At 52.8% G+C, this 23277-nt stretch overlaps 1 protein-coding gene across 2 annotated transcripts in view; it reads right to left on the bottom strand.

Annotated features, from left to right (window-relative positions):
* The window catches only part of LOC138837758 (zinc finger and BTB domain-containing protein 46), a 63433-nt gene that overhangs the window by 26657 nt on the left and 13499 nt on the right, over positions 1–23277 (bottom strand). For both annotated transcript variants that reach the window (XM_070036728.1, XM_070036727.1), the window contains exons 2-3: positions 20693–21641; positions 7618–7902 (exon numbers count right to left, since the gene is read on the bottom strand). In XM_070036728.1, the coding sequence (XP_069892829.1) occupies positions 7618–7902; positions 20693–21608 (1201 nt within the window). In that variant the 5' untranslated portion in view covers positions 21609–21641. The remainder of the gene's footprint in view (positions 1–7617; positions 7903–20692; positions 21642–23277) is intronic.

Genomic DNA, 23277 nt, shown 5'->3' with positions numbered 1-23277 from the left:
TAATGATACACTTTTGAAAAACTAAAAAAATCAATTCTTGAACCATGTATTTTTTTTTTTTTTTTGCCGGTCATGGGGCCTGAACTCTGGGCCTGGGCGCTGTCCCTCAGCTCTTCAGCTCAAGGCTAGCGCTCTACCACTGGAGCCACAGCACCACTTCTGGCTTTTTCTGTTTATGTGGTGCTGAGGAATCAAACCCAGGGCCTCATGCTTGCAAGGCATGCACTCTACCGCTGAGCCACCTTCCCAGCCCCGAGCCATGTATTTTTAATGAAATCCTTCTTTAAAAAGTCCAATGAAGTATGGGAGACAAAATCTAAACAGCCCATTCAAGATTTACATGTTGAATATCTATGCCATTTTAGAGGAAATAATGTCAAATGTAGCAAAGAAATATGGCCACCTTGTTTTCTGTATCCATTTCCTTTAACCCCACCACAACCCATTTCCCTCAGGGCCTGTGGAAACTGTCTAAATTTTTAAATTGTTTTCAAAATTCAACCAGACTCCCTTGGCTAAGAGCACCAGACGTCTCTACAACGCAGCCTGCACGCGACTCCCCAAGCACCGCCACTGGACCCTGCTTTAGACAACAAAGACCAGCAGCTAACAGCCTCTAGTGCCACATCTCCTGGCTACCCAGGGCTTTCCAGGCCCCCCAACCTTAGGCAGACTCATCCTGCCTTGTGTGTCTGAGCTGCAAAAGTGAGCAGATGCATGGTGACCAACAAAGAGAGAAAAGAATACATTTAAATGGATAGGTCCCAGTGCTGGGACGGAGGGGCTGCGGGGAGAGGTCCCAGTGCTGGGACGGAGGGGCTGCGGGGAGAGGTCCCAGTGCTGGGACGGAGGGGCTCGGGGTTCATGGTGGTCACTGGTCATTAACCCCCAAGGAGCAGACATCTGCACAGGGGAAAGAGCCACAGACACCAGCACTCACAAAACCACAGCTCAGAAGACCTTTATAGAGCCGGGCGCCAGGGGCTCACGCCTGTAATCCTAGCTACTGAGGAGGCTGAGATCTGAGGATAGCGGTTCAAAGCCAGCCCGAGCAGGAAAGTCCATGAAACTCTTATCTCCAATAAACCACCAGAAAACCGAAAGTGGCACTGTAGCTCAAGTGGTAGAGCGCTCGCCTTGAGCTGAAGAGCTCAGGTACAGCACCCAGGCCCAGAGTTCAAGGCGCACGACAAGAAGGAAGAGGAGGAGGAGGAGTGGAGGAGGAGTTGGAGGAGGAGGAGGAGGAGGAGGAGGAGGAGGAGTTGGAGGAGGAGGAGGAGGAGGAGGAGGAGGAGTTGGAGGAGGAGGAGGAAGAGGAGGAGGAGGAGCCTTTATAGAAAAGCACCTCATCAACTTCAGGCCCAAGTGGCTACCCTGTAGAGAACCGCACTCCTCCAGGAAGGGAGGCTGGAGACACTCTCCACACAGACAAGCCATGAGGGTGGCGTACGGACACTGAGGACCCGTGGGCAGGGTGGGACCAGCAGGGAGGCGCCTTGCCCCAGACCCTGCTCCCCTGCTGGAGAGCAGCTGGCCATGCCGGAGCCTCATAGGGCTGGGCTTGTGCTGCCTGGGAAGGCCCCCAGCGGCCCCCAGGCCTCCAGCCACCTGCTCTGTGGAAGTGAGCTGGCACCCAACCGTTTGTGCCACTAAGACAACAGACACAATGAAGCCATTTTGAGTAACTGAACCTTTGCCAGCACCACGCGCAAGGTGACTGCCCAGGGCAGCGGCGTGGCTGCGCCTGGTCCTCATATGCTTGTGGAAAGTAGCACGGCAGGAGCGGCTGGCTCTGCTCCCCACGACGGCTGCCTCTCTCTCTGACCCTCCGTGACCCCCACTTGGAGTCTGCGTGTGCCTAAGCTCTGCTTGGATCCGGGCATGACCACGCTGCAGCACGGAGACCCCCCCCCCCCGCTCTGTGATCACCCCCAGCAGGCACGCTCACCGGAGACATCCTGGACGGGTCTGAGTGGCTCAACACAGCCCTCTCGCTGTCCAAGGCAACTAAGCCTGGAATGGAAAGGTGCCCACAGAAGCCCGTTCCGCCTGGACAGTGGCAGTGGCGGAAGTGTTTCCAGCCCAGCGTCACTGACTTAGAGTACACCCATCAGCACCTGCGGCCAGGCCACCCTGGGCTGGGCGGGCACACCCAGGCCTAGGGAAGGTGCTGGAAGGAAGCACCTGGCATCCCCAACAGGATCACGCAGAGCCAGTCAGAGAAGACTGCCCAGCCCAGCGCCAGGTCACCAGAGACATCCATCTGGAATCAGACGTCTGGTATCAACTGCCAGATGGGAGGCAGCTGGACACAACTTGTACCACCAGGGCTTTGCCGGCTTGCACTCACCTGGCCCCGTCAGCCTCTACAAAGACGACTGGTCAGTGGCCACCTGCCGTCAATCCCAAGGAGCAGAGCGTCAGTGCCCGAAGCTGCTACGGCTGGGCAGATCCTGGAGGAGCCTCTGGCTCACTGCAGGCTCCAGAGCACACGGGTGCACTTCCTGGGGAACAGGCTGTCCCTTGGCCGCGACCCCCATGGCTCCAGAGACAGCCTCCTGCGGGCAATGGTGCCGGGGCAGGGCATGCCTACTGAGTGTGCGATCGCCAGAAACACACCGCAGCCCCCAGGCCAGAGCCACCAGAAGTGACCATCGCACTTAGTTTCAGGAACTGGCATTTTTAACCCGTATGAATCAAATGCTGTGCTTTTTTCTGCTAGGGGCTATTCAGATATTTATAACACCCATCACAGGCCACACAAAACCATCAATGCAGGAAGTTAAAAGTAGAAGAGAAGCATATTTGTCCTGTCACATATGAAATGATTTCACAGGCCTTGTACAGCCTCCACCTATATGGGGAAAACCCTGAAAACAAAATCAGAGAAACGTCAACATCTTTATTTTGGACAGAGTCCTGGGCTGCCAAGGCTGGTTTTGAACTTTGTACCTTACAGAAATATTTCATTTTATTACTTGTGTTTTTGTGGGTCATGGGGCTTCAGTTCAGGTCCTGAGCCCTTTCCCTGAGATTTTTTTGCTCAAGGCTAGCTAGAGCTCTACCACTTGAGCCACATCGCCGCTTCAGGTTTTCTGGTGGTTAATTCATGGACTTTCCTGCCTGGGCTGGCTTCAAACCATGATCTTCAGTTCTCAGCCTCCTGCGTAGCTAGGATCACAGATGTGAGCCACCGGTGCCCAGCCTTAGAGACATACTTTAAATGAAACAAAACAATTTAGCTTTCTCACCCAGAAGGGTGAGCCGAGGGTGGAGGAGGGGCTGGAGGGAACAGGAGAGCGAGGCCCTCAGGCCAGGGCTGCTCCCAAGCCTGTCAGAGCACAGTGAACACAGAGTTCACGGCCCTGTGTCCACTGGAACTTGCTCAATGGATCATGAGGCTCCTTGCGGAGCTGGTTCCGGGTGCCTGGGATGGGACTGGAACCACCCGGCTGGGGGCGCGCTGCCACACCTCAGGTCAGGCCTGGAGGTCGGAGGTCAGAGGTCCCGGGCTCGGAGTGACAGCAAGGTGGACAATTTCTGCCTCCCATGTCCCCGCACAGGAAATCAGTCTCACCCATGTGAACCAAGGACAACTAGCAGGCTTTCCAGAGTTCCAGAAGCACGGTGGGCCTTTTGCTATTAGCTGGAGGTAAGAGTGCCACAGAGTTTTGTTTTTTAATCATAGCTGCCCAGGCTAACTTTGTACAATGGTCTTCAGATCTCAGACTCCTGAGTAGCTAGGATTACAGCATAAGCCACCAATACCCAGCAACCCTATTGTCTTCAAGATAGGTTCTGCCACGACCTTTGCCCAGGTTTACCAGGGACTCAAAATCCTCCTTTTGGGTTACTAGTATGAGCCACTGCCCCTGGCTTAGGAGATACTCTAAAACAAAACAAAATGAAAGGCCTGGGAAGGTGGCTCAGTGGTAGAGTGCTCGCCTTGAGCTGAAGAGCTGAGGGACAGCACCGAGGTTGAGTTCAGGCCCCAGGACAAAAAAAAAAAACAAAAAGCAAGGTACACTCTCCACAGTGAGACCTCCTGCCTAGATCTCCAATCCAGCGGCCAGTCACAGGCCTGGGAAAGAGACACCACCCCCCCCGGCCGCTTCAGGACTTGGACAGTGCACCTACAGCACTAGGGGGTCACCACAGGTGAAATGGTGCCGTGGCCACACCGTGTCAGCCTCCTATACTTGAGGTCAGCCGGTCTGTCCAACTGGCTTGAGTAAATCAAAGTCACTCTGTTCTTATGGTAGCTCTCCAGGGACCACAAAGGCCATGCAGGCACGCAGGTACTGGCTGCATCAGTGCATGCAGTTGGAGCTACAAATGGGACTTTCCATGCTTTCTGGTCAGTAGACAATGACTACGGATAGGTAGGAGGTCAGCCCACTGCTGAAAGAGTAACAGAAGTAAGAGAACCATGTTAACCTGAGTCACTGGGAAGTGCAAAAGCCCTCTTAAGAGGTCAGCTCAAAGACTGATGAGCCAGTGATAAACCTACCATCTGTTGAATTTTATCAGTCCTATGAAAACAAGCAAGTTAATTCAGCTTTTCTAGAACACTCCAGAACCATCTAGAAAGATGTCTAAGTATCTGTTGTTTTGTGTTATGGGCACACTTCCCAAAAACTTAATGCTCCTCTCAGCTAAAATAATCTATAACTAGCATCCTGTTCTTGCACACACACCAAGCTGTGCAAACGGCAAAGAGAGGCAGGCCGCACCTAGGGTAGCAGCATTGTGTCCTGCACTACAAAAGGGCTGCCAAGCAACTATACCGTCCCCTTCCTCCAGTGACCCAGCCCTGGTGCACAGCATGCACAGGTCACAGTCACGCATGCACACCCCGGCCCCCAGCCCCAGCGCGGAGGGAGAGCAGGCCCAGGCAGGAGGTATTTCTCTCCCTTCAAACATGCTTAGCATGCCAGCCGGACAGCCTGGGGTCTCGGGAGGAGGAGGCTGTGCACCTGAGGCTCAAGGTCTCCAGAACTGCACGGTGATGCTGGGGCGGAGTCCCCCTGGCCGGCCAAGCCCCCACACATCACGGCCCAGTCTGTGCCACGGGCAACTGCACAGTCCTGTAAAACACCCGTTAGAGTGTGGAGGCGGTCAGTGCTGGGAGTGGCGACCGAGCAGACGTCATATGCAGGGCCTGAGCCCATCTGCTCAGGTATGTGCACTCACTGGCCCACAACGTGACGCCCAAGACCCAGCCACTGCCCTGAGGTCGCCCTACACCAGGTTCCATGGCCACCCTCCGGGGGGGCCCGTGCCCTAGTGCAGGAGGTACACTGCGTTTTGGAAAGTGTTTATTCCTGGTACTTCAGTTCCATGTATGCAGCAAGACAGGCAGACATACTCAGTGTCACTCCTGCCCTCATGTTGTAAGATAACCTATAAGCAGACGAGCTCCACTCACAAAGTCAGCTCACAGCCCAGCCACCAAAAGACGCCCACTTTATTTGTAGGGAGTCCTGGGGGGTGAGCTCAGAGCCTTGCACTTGCCAGGCAGGTGCTCTACTACTGAGTCACCAACCCAGCACTCAAAGCCACTCTTGATAAAAAGGGAGCTGGGCACCAGTGGCTCATGCCTGTAATCTTAGCTACTCATAAGAATGAGAGCTGAGGATCGTGAGTCAAAGCCAGCCAGAGCAGAACAGTCCATGAGACTCCTCTCCAATTAACTACCAAAAAGTTGGAAGTGGAACTGTGGCTCGAGTGGTAGAGCCCTAGCCATGAGCAAAAAAGCTCAGGAACAGCACTAGACCCTGAATCCAAGCCCCAGGCCCAAGCACATGCGCGCGCGCACACACACACACACACACACACACACAGGACAATATCTGAGAGGAGGTCTTGCCATCTCTGCTCTGAAGGAAGGACTGTACCTTGTGGGCTGCTCAGGAGCTAGAAGCACACAGAACTCTAGGACAGTCCAGGCGGGCAGAGTGGAAGGCAGATTCGGCCGTGCCACAGACCCGGCTCCATCCCAGAACTCACTTGTTCTTGTGAATCCCAGGTCCTGACCCCCATGGAGCCTCCGCCAAGGTGACCCCCCATACCCTGCAGTCTTGACAATATGCACCATTTCTTCCCACATTTGAATTTCTGTCAGACGCATCTGCCTGTACTGTGCTCAATGTCTGCTAATGTGCTACTATATTTTAAAAACCTCAACAATTATGAGTATTGCTGTCCTCATGTCTCAGATGTGGAAATGAGGCCTAAAGATATTTCTTTTTTTTGGGGGGGGGGGTCCGGTCGTGGGCCTGAACTCTGGGCCTGGGCACTGTCCCTCAGCTCTTCAGCTCAAGGCTAGTGCTCTACCACTTGAGCCACAGCGCCACTTCCGGCTTTTTTCTTTTTGCTTATGTGGTGCTGAGGAATCGAACCCAGGGCCTCATGCATGCAAGGCAAGCGCTCTACCACTGAGCCACCTTCCCAGCCCAAGATATTTCTTTTTTGTATGTGTGCCAGTCCAGGGGCTCGAACTCAGGGCCTGGGCACTGTCTCTGAGCTTTTTTCTCAAGGCTAGCACTCTACCACTTGAGCCATACACAGCTCTACTTCTGGCTTCTTGGTGGTTAGAGATAAATGTGTCACAGATTTTCCTGCCTGGGCTGGCTTTAAACCTCAATTCTCGTATCTCAGCTTCCTGCATAGCTGGGATTACAGGTATGAGCCACCGGTGCCGGCAGTGTCCACTGCCTGCGGCCCTCAGCCCTGGCCTGTCTTCAGAGCCACACCTATCCAATGGCAGCAATGGCTATCTAAGAACAGGGAAAAAAGAGAACAAGAGTTGATTTCCACCTTTAGTCTTTATTAGCCATAAGCATTTGCATAACTTCCTCAAACCAAGACAAAATTTCTACAGATGTTTCAGAATTCATTAAAACAAAACTAAAAGTACTATTTTTTAAAGTAAAATTAGAACAGACATTGGTCCCAGAGTCCTCTTATCAAAGGTGCCTGACCACTCTCCTGCCGTTCTGGGGCACGGGGGGGGGACGCGGGGGGAGGGCAGGGGGCGGCGGGGCGGGGGGGGGGGGACTCCACATCTCTGGTTTGGGATGCGCCCCTCCCCCCAGGGCCAAACCACAGCCAGGCTGACACCTGCCCCAACAGCAGCACCTTCGGGCAGCCTAGCACCCACCAGTGTTATTTAATGAGAACCAAGTCGACCGGGGCTGGGCCGGTGCTGCAAGCTCCCTCCTCTGCACCCTCTGCTCTCCTGCCATGGCCGGCGGTGCTGGCTCCACTGGGCGGGAGCTTCCGGGGATGTTAATTACTGTGTGCACTCTTACGCTCAGAGGGTCTTAGGCTTAGACGCCTCGAATTTGAGTAGAAAACATTCCAACAAGCACTTGCTGCTCCCTCCCTGCTGCCTGACCACACGCACTATAAACCAAGTGCAATGGTCCCAGGGCCCCCAGAGGCCAGTGCAGGGGGTGTGGCAGCCACCTCCCTGGGCCTCAAGGGGTGCCCACCCCCAGCCGTCTGTGGTGGGCAGGCTACACCTTCCTCCACACTGGCATCTGGGTTTGAGACTCGAGACCCAATGGCTGAAACCAAAGCAGGGCACAGCAACACAACAAGGGGTGCACTTACGGGACAGGGCGTGGGCACCCTTGGGCAGGTACTCGAACAGCAGGGAGCCGTCATCCCCCAGCACGTCTGCCTTCAGAGACAGCAGGCTGTTCTTGCTCATGAGTGCCGCACGCAGGTTGGCCACTGCGGTGGCCTGGCGCAACACCTCGTCCTTCTCCGGGGTGAGTGGAGGGCCCAGGCAGCCGGCGTCTCCTCCCAGGAGGCCTTCATCCACATGTGCGTAGAGCTCCGTCCTCTCTCCTTGGCTGTCCATGACGTGGGCCTCCGTGACAGTCAGGTCTATATCTGGGGTCGGGGGAGACACACGTCAGCGGATGTGCAAGTCACTGCAAGACTGCAATCACTCAGCCTCTGCCTGCAGGTAACGTCCACACGCTGCATGCTCCACGCACACCATGGCGCCATCGCCTCTGCGTTCTGTCCCGCCAGCCCACACCCAGGACCCGCCACTGCCACAGCAAAGTCCCAGCGCCGTCTCCAGAAGTCACAGCAGCACTCAGAGCTGTGGCGGAGGGCCACCCACCCCGGACCTGGCTCCAGAAGAGATCCTGGGGCAGGATTCCAACTTCTCCAAGAAGACACACTCATGTATCCATGATCTACTGGGATGCTAGACTATAAAATGCTTAGAAGAAAATCCGTGGTCTTGTGTTTGGCAATGGGTTCTTAGATAAGACATCGGAAGCACCAGCAACACACCAGGTTAAAGCCCTCTGCCAGGCAGGTGCTCAGACCGGTAACCCTAGCGACCCGGAGGGCACAGACAGGAGGACTGCCTGTGGGAGGACCGGGCAGCCCCAGCATGAAGCTCACGAGACTCCCATCGCACCGGCACAGCTATGGGGGAGCCCAAAGGCCAGGGGCAGCAGTGCACACCTGTCAGCTCAGCAACTCAGACGCGCAGGACGATCGCAGCCCAGGCGAGCCCGGGCACCAAGAGACGCCGTTAGGGAAGAGGCGCTGTGGCTCAAGTGGCAGAGCACTAGCCTAGAGTAAAACAGCTCAGGGACAGCGCCCAGGCCCTGAGTTCAAGCCCAAGGATGAGAGAGAGCGGGGATAGGGAAGGAGAGGGGGGCACTCAGGACTCGCTCAAGAAAAATGACAAGACAACCCACGGAATGGAAGGAAACACCTGTAACTCATGCAGCTAATACGAGGACTCTCACTCAAAAAGACAAAGATGGACAGACCACATTCCAGTTATCCAAAACTGAATGGCTGATGAGCACAAATCACAAATCACCCATGCAGTGCAAATAAAAACAGCTAGTACCAAAAAATCCGAAAATAAAGTATCAACAAAGATACAGAGAACCCAGAACTCGTAAGAATGAGAGGTGTGCAGGCACCGAGGAGGGTTTGACCGCTCCTCCAGGGGACCGGCAAAGGGGCTCCCAGGGCGGCTGGAAACACAATGACCAGCCCCCCAGAATTCCTAACCCCTCAGGAGAATGGGAAGGAAGAAAACGTCATGTGAATGGATGTCTGAGCCCAACTTGCCCTCCCCAAGTTCTGAGGTTCCTGCCTTGGTGGGGAGACAGACAGACAGACAGCACCCTGGGGCAAGCGCCCCTGAGACAGGACGCAAACGTCGGCCCTAGATCGGCCTCAGAGAGAGGGGCCTTTGCTGGGCGCTGGTGGCTCTTGCCTGTCATCCTAGCTACTCAGGAGGCTGAGATCTGAGGATCTCAATTCAAAGCCAGCCTGGGCAGGAAAGTCTGTGAGACTCTTACCTCCAATAAACCACTAGAAAACCAGCAGTGGCACTGTGGCTCAAGTGGTAAAGCGCTAGCCTTATTGCTGAAGAACTGAAAGACAGTGCCCAGGCCCAGAGTTCAGGCCCCACGACCGCCGCCACCACCACCACCACCACCACCAACAACAACAACAACAAAAAAAGAGGGACTTTATTAGAACAATGTCAAAGGAGGATGGGCACCTGAGACCAGCTCACCTGTGAGCATGAGTAGTTGGGGCCCTGTGTTCTGGGGAAATGTACGTTTGCTGTTGTTATGAAAAACCCAAAACCATGGGGATACTAAAGAGACTATGACTGGTACAACCCCTCCTTAGCGGTTTGGCATTTCAGGGTTAACGCTCCATGCGGGCCCGGTGGCAGACAACCCTAACGGAGCAGAGAGGCAGCCTGCCGAGCCTGGGACCAGGATGCTCCGCGACAGCTGGCACCTTGTCTCAGGCCGTGTGACAAGACGTGCCCACACCTTTCCAAAACACAGGCCCCAGGTAAGCAGTGCCCTTCCTACACACACTGCCAAGACCTATCCATGAATACCGGCACACATAGGTCCTTGCTGAGCTGTTGATCTACGCTCACAAATGATGAGTCTGAATGCTTCACTTATTCAACAATTTGCCTCTGAGCAGATGTTGGTGGCAAACTCAAATCTGAGGTCAAAAAAGTCAAGCCAAACAAAAAACAATTAAACAAGCAGGGCTGGGAATGTGGCTTAGTGGTAGTAGAGTGCTTGCCCAGCATGCATCAAGCCCTGGGTTCGACTCCTCAGTACCACATAAACTGAAAAAGCTGGAAGTGACCCTGTGGCTCAAGTGGTAGACTGTTAGCACTGTGCAAAAAGCTCAGAGACCCAAACCCTGAGTTCAAGCCCCACAATCAGCAATAAATAAATAAATACATAAATAAACAAGCAAAACTTTAATGGTGATGTTAAAAAATAAAAAGCTTGCGGGCACCGGTGGCTCACGCCTGCAATCCTAGCTACTCAGGAGGCTGAGATCTGAGGATCGCAGTTTGAAGCCAGTCTGGGCAAGAAAGTCCATGAGAGGGGCTGGGAAGGTGGCTCAGTGGAAGAGCGCTTGCCTTGCATGCATGAGGCCCTGGGTTCGATTCCTCAGCACCACATAAGCAAAAAGAAAAAAGCCGGAAGTGGCGCTGTGGCTCAAGTGGTAGAGTGCTAGCCTTGAGCTGAAGAGCTGAGGGACAGCACCCAGACCCAAAGTTTAGGCCCCACAACTGGACCCCTCAAAAAAAAAAGTCTATGAGACTCTCATTTCCAGTTACCCACCAAAAAACCAGAAGTGCAGGTGTGGCTCAAGTGGTACAGCGCCAGCCTTGAGCAAAGGAGTGGGGCAGAGTGGCATGCACCTGCAAAGCTACGTGAGAAGCTGAGGTCAGGGTCTCCGGCCAACCCACCCTGCGGGGCGGAGACGGACAGGCGTCCCAGAGGGAAGGCGGCAGGAAGCACCTGTGCTCTCAGGTATTCAGGAAGCTCGAAGTATGCCTGGTGCCAGAGGCGCGCATGCGTGTGCACACGCACACACACGTGCACACACACATGGACACAGTGCACACGCACGCACATGGACACGCGCACACACACGCACACACGGACACACACAGTGCACACACACACACGCACGTGCACATACACGCACACACGGACACGCGCACACACGTGCACACACACACGGACACAGTGCACACGCACGCACATGGACACGCGCACACACACGCACACAGACACACAGACACAGTGCACACGCACACACGCACGTGCACACACACGCACACACGGACAGTGCACACGCACGCACACACGGACACGCGCACACACACGCACACACACACAGACACAGTGCACATGCACACACACGCACACACGCACGCACACACGGACACGCGCACACACGTGCACACACACACGGACACAGTGCACACGCACGCACATGCACACACACACGGACACGCGCGCACACACAGTGCACACGCACACACACACGGACACGCGCACACACACACGCACACACACACGGACACAGTGCACACGCACGCACACACGGACACAGTGCACACACATGCACACACACGCACACAGGACACAGTGCACACGCACACGTGCACACACACGCACACACAGACACAGTGCACACACACACACACGTGCACACACGCACACATGGACACAGTGCGCACGCACGCACACACGGACACGCGCACACACGGACACGTGCGCACACATGCACACACACGTGTACACGCACACACACGCACACGCGCATGCACACACGCACACACACGTGTCCTTTTAAACAAATGTAAAAACAACAATCTAGTGAAAAGCAGGGCTGGAGACACGACTCACACGGTAAGAGGCATATGGGAAGCACAAGAGCCTGAGCTCCAGCCCAGCCGTGCGCGCACTGTTGACTGTTCAACAGATTCTCCCCACAGCTCTCTACTGCCGCTTGCAAACTGCATCTCCAGTGTCGGTGCGGCCATGTGGGCTCCTGCCGCCCAGTGCCGGGGAGGCCCGGCAGGACTCGGGGCAGCCTGTCAGGGGCGCCCGGCACGAGGCTCAGCCCGAGGGGCTCTCGCACAATCACACGGTGAAGGTCCGATGTGAACATCTACGACTGGCACCAGATGTGTGCACCCAGCCCCCCGCAGGGACCCCACACGGGAAGCAGAGGCATCGCTCACAAACGCCATGGAGCGTGCAAGCTGCTGGCGTGCTGGCCCAAGGCCAGGCCAGGCTGCACGGACACGCCGACACTGGTAAGCGAGGGTGCTCTGCTGGCAGTCACCATACCTGTCCACACACATGCACGCACCACTGCGGACACCCCCGGCGCCTCCCACGACACCTCTACTCACACACACCACTGGTGTGCAGTGACCATGTCCTCTCAAAACCAAGTCCTGCCTGGAATACGAATACAGTGTGTTGGAGACAGGGTTACTGAGGATCAAAGACAGCCTTGTGATCATGAGGTAGGTATTCTAATGCCGAGGCGAGTACTCTAACGAGGAGGCAAGTACTCTAACGAGGAGGCGAGTACTCTAACGCGAGTACTCTAACGCTGAGGCGAGTACTCTAACGAGGAGGAGAGTACTCTAACGAGGAGAGTACTCTAACGCGAGTACTCTAACACTGAGGCGAGTACTCTAACGCGAGTACTCTAACACTGAGGCGAGTACTCTAACGCGAGTACTCTAACACTGAGGCGAGTACTCTAACGCGAGTACTCTAACGAGGAGGAGAGTACTCTAACGCTGAGGCGGGTACTCTAACGCTGAGGCGAGTACTATACCGCTGAGGTACACCCCCAGACTCAGTATTCTTAAATAAATGAATAATAAAAAGAAGAGAGGGAAGAAAACAGCAGTGTATCTCTTGGCTACAAATGCTGCTACCACAACAATGACCAAAGACCTCGCACCGCCCGCTCTGAGCTCTGTCCTACAAGAGCTGCTGTTTGCATGTGGTATATGACTGGACTGACGTTTGCTTTTTGTGTATGATTTCCAATTGTTCCAGTGATTTTGAGTTTTGGCATAAAAAAGAAAACTATGTCTTATCACTGAGTTGCCTAATTAACTGTGTTTTTAGTTTGTTCTTAATATCTGTGGGTTCCATATCTACAGTTTCAATGAACCAGGGGCTGAACATACTTTTTAAAAGGCAAGCATGAGGCAGGTGCCCATGGCTCACATCTGTAACCCTGACGACCCAGGCGGCCGAGGTCTAAAGACTGAGGTTCAAAGCCAGCTGGGCAAGAAAATCCATGACTCTTACTTCCAATTAACCAGCAAAAGCTGTAAGTAAAGGTGTGGCTCAAGTGGCAGAGTTTTATTCTTGAGCAAAAAAAAATCTAAGGGACAACACTCAGGTCCTGAGTTCAAGCTCAAACATGAAAGAAGAAAGAAAGAAAGAAAGAAAGAAAGAAAGAAAGAAAGAAAGAAAGAAAGAAAGAAAGAAAGGAAGAAAGGAAGGAAGGAAGGAAGGAAGGAAGGAAGGAAGGAAGGAAGGAAGGAAGGGAGGGAGGGAGAGAGAGAGAGGGGGAGGGAGGGAGAAAGAGAAAGAGAGAGAAAGAGAGAGAGGGAAGAAGGGAGGGAGAGAAGGAAAGAAAGAAAGAAAGAAAGAAAGAGAAAGAAAGAAAAGAGAGGAAGGGAGGGAGGGAAGAAAGGAAGGAAGGAAGGATAGAGGGAGAGAGGGGGAGAGAAGGAGGGATGCAGGGAGGGAGGGAATGAATGAAGGAAAGGAAGGAAGGAAAGAAAGAAAAGAGAAAGAAAGAGAAAGAAAGAGAAAGAGAGAAAGAGAGAAAGAGAGAAAGAGAAAAAAGCCAGGCATGGTGTTGAATGCCTGTAAAATCCCAGCACTTAGAAGACTGAAGCAGGAAGATTTCAAGTTTAAGGCTAGCTGGGGCTGCATACCAAGACCCTGTCTCAAAACCACATGTAAATCATAAACTTGAAAGAGAAAAAGGTATGTCTGTGCTAAATGTGTACAGAGTTTTTCTCCTTAGTCATTGGTCCCCAACGAACCCATGGCGCCATCTGTTTGGACAACTCTGCGTTGTATCAGGCGCTACGAGTGGTCCAGAGGTGCTGTCACGCACAGTTCAGAGAGGAGGTGGGCGAGCTCGGTGTGCACACGGCCACTTCCCAGAGGGGACCTGCATGCCCTGCCCTGGGCTCGAGGACCAGTACCCCCCACACAGGGGCAGACGTACTTCATCCCATATATACAAAATCGCTGTGTGTACTGATCCTGGGGCTGGAACTCAGGGCCTGGCCCTGAGTATTCTTCATCAAAGCTAGCGCTCTGCCACTTGAACCACAGCTCCATTTCTGGCTTTTTAGTGGTTAAATGGGGATAAAAGTCTAACGAACTATCCTTCCCAGGCTGGCTTGGCTGGCTTCAAACTGCAGTCCTCGGGCCTCAGCCTCCTGAGAAGCTGAAATTATAGTTGTCAGCCACCAGTGTTCAGCCAGACTGTCCTTTTCTTTTCTGTCCATAGTAACTACAGGTACTGGCCACCAAGCCCAGGGCCCCACACACCCCCAGCCCTTAGAGAATTGTTTGTTTTCTTTTAATTTGCGTGTGTGTGTGTGTGTGTGTGTGTGTGTGTGTGTGTGTGTGTGTGTGGTGATGATATTTGTTTGTTTTCTTTTAATTTGCGTGTGTGTGTGTGTGTGTGTGTGTGTGTGTGTGTGTGTGTGTGTGTGTGTGTGTGATGATATTTGCCCTGGAACTCAGAGCCTTGTACTCTTGCTCAGCTTTTTGTTGCTCAAGGCTGGTGCATTATCACTTGGAGCCACACCCCCACTTCCAGCTTAGGTTGACTGCCTAGGATTCTAAGAATGTTTGTCTTCTAAGTGAGGATTTCTTAAATGATTTAAAACCTTTTTGATAATTATAAATGAGAAAGCTTGATTTTTAACTTAGTGAAATACAACACTTCAATAATAAAGAGTAAGCTTTAAACACAGTACGAAGGTAAAACTTTAGACAAGGCACATCTGTAATCATTATTCTAGAGTTGCATTTCTTGAATTTTTATGTCACATGGGTTGTGTAATATAGTAATAAGATGACACATAAATTGCTTCTTGAAACCTAAAAAGTGTAAGCACACTGAGTCCAGTTGGCGACAAGCAGGGGTGGGGTGTGCCAGGGGTACAACACTTACTTTGAAATGTATTGAAACATTAGGTGGAATTTTGAGTAGGCAGATGGATAAATATTTAGTAACACAAATAAAACAAAATGTCAACAGCTGATGTATTCATTTGTCACGTTTTCAGCTTTTCCTCTAAGTGTAAATATTTTCCCAGTACAGTATTAGGGGCAAAACCCAAAACTATAATGCAGCCATACAGTTGAAATGGAAGCTTACGGAATATATTTTGTATTTATACCTCAGAGTGTTACTCATTGGGCTACCCAAGGTAAGCCCTAGCAGCCGGCCCATCCATACTGTGTTCACACCGTGACACCCCACCCCGTGGGAAGGAAAGTCTTCAACCAAGGGAGCAGCTGGCCACTCAAGCTTGATAGTTCAGCCTCAGCAGAGCACTCACGGAAACGGGCTGAGCCAGGACGGGGGTCTATGGGGGAAGGGGTCCCAGGCACACCGAGAAGTGCCAGGAGAGAAACCTAGGACCTCCATGGGTGTGCTGTAACCGGTCCAGGGAGCAACAAGAGGGGCCCCCCGAGAGCTGGCGCCCCCACCCCGCCCGGCCAGGGGCATGAACATCACTGGAGCCTTTAGGGGCCCAACTGGCGTTGTACTGTGCTCTCTTCCTCTTAAAAAACTATAGTCGGGCTGGATGCTGGTGACTCATGCTGCTCAGGAGTCCCAAGTCAACCTCTTATCTCCAACTAACCAGCAAAAAGTGGAACGTGGAGCAACAGCTCAAGTGGCAGATGACCAGCTCTGAGCAAAAAAAAAGCTAAGAGAGAGTAAGAGGCCCTGAGTAAAGCATACAATAAACCATCAAAAATTTTAAAGCCCAATCTGTAGAGCTCTAACTAGCAACAGAGCTCTACTTTTGCAGAACCTTTGAGAAACAAGTATGCTTCTTGGCTGGGCCTGGGCTATTTCTTCACCACTGCTAAACTAGCGCAGCTCCCGGTCCACCACCTGAAGTCTTGCCAGCCTCTCCAGTAGAGACTTGGGGGGTGGACGCAGCCTGGCCATAAAGCTTACCAGTGCCCAGCATGGCTGCGACAATGAATCTGCACATTGTAACCTGCTTCCCTTCAAGTTTTACTCAAAAGTAAACTTCGACACTGCTTCTTTGAAACTGGAAGGTCAGAATGAATTTGACTTTGTGCTTGGAAAAACTCTCCTAAAAGCTAACAGAAGCTGAGTGCCAGTGGCTCACCTCCATAATCCTAGCTACTCAGAAGGCTGAGATCTGAGGATCAGATTCAAAGTCAGTCCAGGCAGGAAAGTCCATGAGATTATTATCTCCAAGTAAGAGGGTGGAGCTGTGGCTCAAGTGGTAGAGTTCTAGCTTTAAAAAAAAAAAAAAAAAAAAAAAGCCAAACTGGAAGTATAGCTTTTATAGTAAGTAGAGTGCCAGCACTGAACCAAAAAGGGTAAGTGAGAGATCAAGGCCCCGAGTTCAAGCTCTAGTACCAGAACAAAAGGAAGGAAGGAGAGAGGGAGGAAGGGAGAGCAGGAGGAAGGGGGGAGGAGGCGGGAGGGAGGGACTCTTCTATAAATAGGATGAGGGAAAATGTTCTCTATAATCAATCTGTAATGACAACAAACTGACCTCCACCGATGATCCCATTTTACACTTCCAAACAGCCTGAGGGGTGAGGTGAGGGACCGAGGCTGGGCTGTCAGCTACAACACAATCACCCCACGTTCCAGCCCACACCTCATGTCCTTGTCTTAGTCCTGGTAATCCTTAAGCAGAAGTGGTTCACAGTTGCCTTGGCAACCCAAGGATTTAAGACCAAGGAAAGTACACAGCCAAAATCACTTGTTGGATTCTGAAAACACCTTCTGCTCACTGACTGCATCTGAAACCTAGCCACAGGCTCTGGAAACCTTCTACTTCCTCACGGGGCGTGGGACAAGCGAGGACGGGGCAGGGGCGGGGCTCCTCCTCACTTCCTGGACGCCAGCGTCCTCCTTTGCCTAATCACTTCAGAGCATGCTACGGAGGAGCTAACACTTTGCAGTTCTGGTCTACACTGGTGAAAGATTACACAATTGGGAGCAGATGGCATGTTACTGTCCCTGTCACCTGTCCCTGGAACAGCTAGCAGAGAAACCAATGAATGCGCTTCCCTCAGCTGGGAACACTTTTGATTCCGTTCAGCCTTGATGGGTAAGGAGCTGCCCTGGGACTATCCATCTAGCTCCCGAGCACGTGCGGTCATGGGGAAGGCTAGCACTCCTGGCACTTTGTGGGGAGAGGCCAGTAATGCTGCTGAACGTCTTCTAGTACCCAGGGTGACCCAGGGAGAATCACCCAGCCTGGCCGGGCGCTGGTGGCTCACGCCTGTAATCCTAGCTACTCGGAAGGCTGAGATGTGAAGACTGTGGTTTGAAGCCAGTCTGGGCAGGAAAAGTCCATGAGATTCTTTTTTTTTTTTTTTTTTTTTTTTTTTGTCGGTCGTGGGGCTTGAACTCAGGGCCTGGGCGTTGTCCCTCAGCTCTTCAGCTCAAGGCGAGCGCTCTACCACTTGAGCTACAGTGCCACTTCCGGTTTTCTGGTGGTTTATTGGAGATAGGAGTCTCACGGTCTTTCTTGCCCGGGCTGGCTGTGAACCGCGATCCTCAGATCTCAGCCTCCTGAGTAGCTAGGATTACAGGCGTGAGCCACCAGCGCCCGGCCCATGAGATTCTTTATCTCCAATGAATCACCAAAAAGCCAGAAGCAAAGCTGTATCTCAAGCGGTAGAGTACTAGACGTGAGCAAAAAAGCTCAGGGACAGCACTCAGGCCCTGAGTTTGAGTCCCAAGACTGGAACAATTGTTTAAACCCTGCCCAAGGTGGAGAAAGCTTGAGTTAAGCCAACTTCTGTGGTAATACAGAGAGAGCTCAGGTGCTTGCCCTTGTTGGCTGCTCCGCCACTGGGCCTGGGGCTCACACCTTACTCTTTAGCTTTATTTTTTGGTAGCCTCTTGTACATTTTAGCCCAGGCCTAGCTTCCCATCATTGCCTCCCATGTAGCTAGATACAGACAGGAACTACCATTCTTGTCCTTAAAACAACTTCCAGTGAACTTGAAGGAGTCTGGCCCTGGCATCAACGGCTCAGTGCCCAGGACAAAAAGAATGGAAATGTTTAAGGAAAGCAACAGTGTTTCAAAGAGGGACCTGGAGGTACTCTTTAATAGGAAGTTTCTGTTGGGAAAGATTAAAAAATTCTGAAGATAGATAGTAATGATAGTTACACAATGTCAATGTATTTAGTGCCAGGATATTTAAAAATATTTAAGCTAGGTTCTGGTGATGTACTCCTGTAATTCTACCTACTCAAGGCTGAGATCTGAGGATCACGATTCAAAGCCAGCCCAGGCAGTAAATTCATGAGATTCTTTTTTTTTTGGGGTCCGGTCGTGGGGCCTGAACTCTGGGCCTGGGCGCTGTCCCTCAGCTCTTCAGCTCAAGGCTAGCGCTCTACCACTTGAGCCACAGCACCACTTCTGGCTTTTTTCTTTTTGCTTATGTGGTGCTGAGGAATCGAACCCAGGGCCTTGAGCATGCAAGGCAAGCGCTCTACCACTGAGCCACCTTCCCAGCCCCTTCATGAGATTCTTATCTCCAATTAGCTACCAAAAACTCAAAAGCAAAGGTGAGTCTCAGGAAGTATAGTGCTAGACTTCAGTTAAAAAAAAAAAAGTTTAGGACCAAGCACCGGTAGCTCATGCTTATAATCCTAGCTACTCAGGAGGGTGAGATCTAAGGTTCATGGTTCAAAGCCAGCCCGGGCAGAAAACTCCCGGGGACTCTTATCTCCAATAAACTACTCAAAAAAGCCAGAGTGGCACTGTGGCTCAAGTGGTAGGTGCTCACCTTGAGCAAAAGCAGCTCAGGGACAATGCCCAGGCTCAGAATTCAAGCCCCAGGACCAGAAAAAAAAATCAAATAAAAAATAAATAAAAAAACAGTAAACAGCCAGGTGCCGGTGGCTCACGCCTATAATCCTAGCTGCTCAGGAGGCTGAGATCTGAGAATCTCAGTTGAAAGCCAGCCCAGGCAGGAAAGACTGTGAGACTCCTATCTCCAATAAACCACTAGAAAACTGGAAGTGGTGCCGTGGCTCAAGTGGTAGAGAGCTTGCCTTGAGCTGAAGAGCTGAGGGACAGTGCTCAGGCCCAGAGTTCAAGCTCTGCGACCGACCAAAAAGTAAAAAAATAAAAAATAAGTAAACAGCTTAGGGACAGCATCTAGGCCCTGAGTTCAAGTCCCAGGACTGGCACCAAAAAACACAAAAGCTACAGTATATAAAGGTGTGGTGTCCCTGACAGTCTGGAGCCTGAGGAACTTCTGCCATGTCATGCCAGGCTCCTGAGACGCCTCAGTCAAGCAGAAGGGAACCCAGGACCCCAGCATATTCCACCAACCCTGCCCTAGAAGCTCTCCAAACAGGCATAGGCCGCCCTCCCCCGACCACCACACAGTGCCCTCGAGATTTTCAGCATTTTCAGAAGTTAGGACCTCCATGGCTGGCTGCCGTCTGCCTACTGCTGTGTGCTCATGACTATATAACTAACATCACTATCTCGCTAGTTCTGGAGCTTGAACAAGACCTCCCACTTACACTCAGCTTTTGTGCCCACCCCTTGAGCCACACCTGCAGCCCAGATTTTTGCTGGTTAATTGGAGATGGAATCTTGTGGCCTTTCTGCCTGAGTTGATTAAACTACAGGCTTCCAGATCTTAGCTTCCTGAGTAGTTGGGGTTACAGGCATGAGCCACCATGCCTGACTTTTCCCTCACTTACTTCTAACCTTTGTTCTAGAAGGACTCCCCCACCAGCCTGACTGCCTGCCCTCCCCTGACCGGAACGGAGGCCAGGCCCCAGAGGAAGAGCCACACGGGCCTCGGAGGACAGGAAGCTTGCTGCTGCAGGCCCCTCAGCGGGGCCCAGGAAAAGCCATAGTCTAGAAGGTGCTCAGAACCTGGTACTCAGCGAGCACTTTGTTTTCTTGATGCTCGGACAGGAAAGGCAGATACCCACCACGATACTTGGTCTGTGAGGACCAGGTCCCGCACACCAGGCTTAGCATCTCCCAAGCACTGCAGTTATGAAGGATGGAAGGGAGGAGACACTCTGTTTCCGTACAGCAGGAGTGAGCACCGTGCCTGTTAGTGTGAACACAGAACTCACGCTTGCTGGTGAAAGCCACATACTGACCCCTTACCGAGAGGCTCTTTTCCAACAGAACATTCCAGCTGATGCAGGCCAAGGGCTGAGCTTAAGCATGATGGGGACCACTGGCAGAAGCCTGGGCCAGGGAACCTAGCAGACAGCCCCTCTGGGAACCAGGAAGGCTATGCATGAAGAGGCCAGGGAGACCTCAAGCACTGTTCCGGCGAGAGACCCACAGCTGGTGTCCTTGGCAAGAGGAGCCCCAGCTGGCGGCCTCTGCATGTCCATGAGGAGGACAGGAGAGCAGCCTGGGAATGTGGGCCACAGTCACCATGGTCCCACCGATTTACCAGGGAAGGGGGTAACGCAAGAGGCCACCAGCACGAGCCTGGCATGCCCACTTTACCCACAAGGCCACGGACACCAGTCCCTGGGGGAGCCACACCCGCCTGGCTCAAATGAAGGGCTTACTTGAGTCTTGGCTGCTGAAGGGCCATCCTGATGAGGGGAGGAAGGAGGGCACCGGGGAGCCGGGCCGGCTGTCAGCTTCCACCTGCGGTGTGATGTGCCGCACGGTGTCCTTGTTCTTCCGGTTCTTCCTCCGGCCGGAACCCTGCTCTGAGAGAGCGTTCTGAATGGCACCGTCCTTGGCGGAAGGCAGCCCGCTCTCTCCATAGTGGGATGGAGAAGTCTGCTCCTCCTTGATGTGCAGAGACCCATAGGCCACATCTCCAGGCCAGAGGGATGGAAAAGCCACGTCCTCGGGGCCGTCAGCCTTGGGCTCCTGGTCCTCCTTCCCGTGGCTGCTCCCTCCTTCGTGGCAGCTGGCGATGGCTGAGTCTCCAGAAGAATTGGCGGGGCTGGTTCGCCGAGCCAGCCACGGGGAGATGCTCCTCCCAGCCATGACGGCTGAGATCAACGCCTCTGTGCTGCCACTGGCCGGGGCACCAGCTTCGAACTCCGAGAGCTCATCCGAGGCATCCGACTTGATGCTGATGTCCAGCGCGGCTTTGATGAAGTCATGGCAAGCCTGCACGATGTCTGTCATCTGCAGGAAGCTGGCAGCGGACATCACCTCGATAACGTTCCTGCTGGTGAGGGCCAGGTGGGCGGAGTACATGAAGTCAATGATGGCCTTGAAGCCCTGGGCGGTGACGATGTCCAGGTGGGTGACGGTGGCCTGGTCGGAGGTCTTCTGCACCTGGCAGTAGAGCGTTTTAAAGTAGCGGCTGCTCCCCAGCAGGACGTTCTTGTGAGCCCTGAAGACCTTGCCCTCCACCACCACACACGCGTCACACAGCACACCGTGCCGCCGCTGCTCGTCCAGCTCTCGGAGCAGGTGCCGGTAATGGGACGCGATTTCCATATCTTCCTTCCGGTTGTTCATTTGGAAGTCTTGCTGTTGTTTCTTCTACAGCCTCTGGAGTGGGGAGGGAGAAGAGTTACCCACACAGGCAAACCAGCTGAGGGAGAGTACTGTGCACACAGGAGGGTCTGCATCCTCCAGGACCCACCGCAGCACAGGAATGGGCCACATGCTGACTCAAAGCCCAACCACAGAGCACAGAGTGAGGAAGCACTGGACCTTGCAAACAACAGACAGGCCCAACCTTGTCCATGGAAAGACACCTGAACCCAGATCCTAAATTCAGAGTGGATATGGGACCCTGAATGGAATCACACATACAACAGAAATAATACAATCACTCATCAGATAAAATCGCTCTCAATGGGCTGGGAAGATGGCTAAGTGGTAGAGGCTTGCCTTGCATGCCTGAGGCCCTGGGTTCGACTCCTTAGTACCACATAAACAGAAAAAGCCAGAAGTGGCGCTGTGGCAAGTGGTAGAGTGCTAGTCTAGATCTGAAGAGCTGAGGGACAGTGCCCAGGCCCAGAGTTCAAGCCCCACACCTACAAAAAACAACAACAACAAAAAAAATACCACTCTTGTTTGGCTGGGCGCCAGTGGCTTACACCTGTAATCCTAGCTACTCAGGAGGCAGAGATCTGAGGATTGCAGTTCAAAGCCAGCCTGGGAAGGAAAGTCTGTGAGACTCATCTCCAAAAAGCCACCAGAAAACCAGAAGTGGTGCTATAGCTCAAAGTGATAGAGCATTATTAGTCTTGAGCAAAAGATCTCAGATATAGTGCCCAGGCCCTGAGTTCAAGCCCACGATGGAACCAAAACAAACAAACAAACAAAAAAACCACCCCACTTCCATATCCAGCTGAAAATCTGGGTTAAACAATCCAACTTGATTTAACCCTCACATTTGAAGCAACACACTTCAGCCAGGCACCAGTGGCTCACACCTGTGATCTTACTCAAAAGACGGAGGTCTAGAATACTGAGGTTCAAAGCCAGCCCAGGCAGAAAATTCTGTGAGACTCTCTAATTAACCAGCAAATAGCTGGGTAGAGGCACCACTAGAGTGGTAGAGGACCAGCCAACAGCAAGAAAGACAAGTGTGGGGCCCTTGCTTTCAGGCCCCAGCAGTAAGTATGAAAGCAAAAACAAAACACAAAAGCAGGCACTGGTAGCTCGTGCCTAATACAAGCAAGGTGAGCTAGCACAGGTCCCTGAGCTCAAACCCCAATACCCGCCATAAGAGGAGAGCCAGTGGGCACTGCCAACCACAGCCAACCACCTACATCTTCACTAGATGAGGTCTCCACTCTTGGAGGAGTGATGTTCTGATGCCTAAGCTCAGCATGAGGTATTTGGCTATAGCTGCCCGGGAGGCCCATGCACCTAGCCTGCCTGCAACAAACACTATGTCCAGATGCCTGCACTCAGCAGAGAGCAACTAGGGCCTGCTGCTCCATCTCACCCAGAAAAATCCTTCCACCAACCCGGCACACCCCACAGTGCAATCACCAACCCAGAGTACCCCACAGTGAATCGCCAACCCAGTGTACCCCCAGTGGAATCACCAACCCAGTGTACCCCACAGCAGGAATCCAACCCAGTATACCCCACAGCAGGAATCACCAACCCAGTGTACCCCACAGCGGAATCACCAACCCAGTGTACCCCACAGTGGAATCACCAACCC

Source organism: Dipodomys merriami, unplaced genomic scaffold, assembly GCF_024711535.1.
Source record: "Dipodomys merriami isolate MVZ:Mamm:240054 unplaced genomic scaffold, mDipMer1.0.p SCAF_275, whole genome shotgun sequence".
Classification (NCBI taxonomy): Eukaryota; Metazoa; Chordata; class Mammalia; order Rodentia; family Heteromyidae; genus Dipodomys; species Dipodomys merriami.
This window is presented reverse-complemented; position numbering and strand designations above follow the sequence as displayed.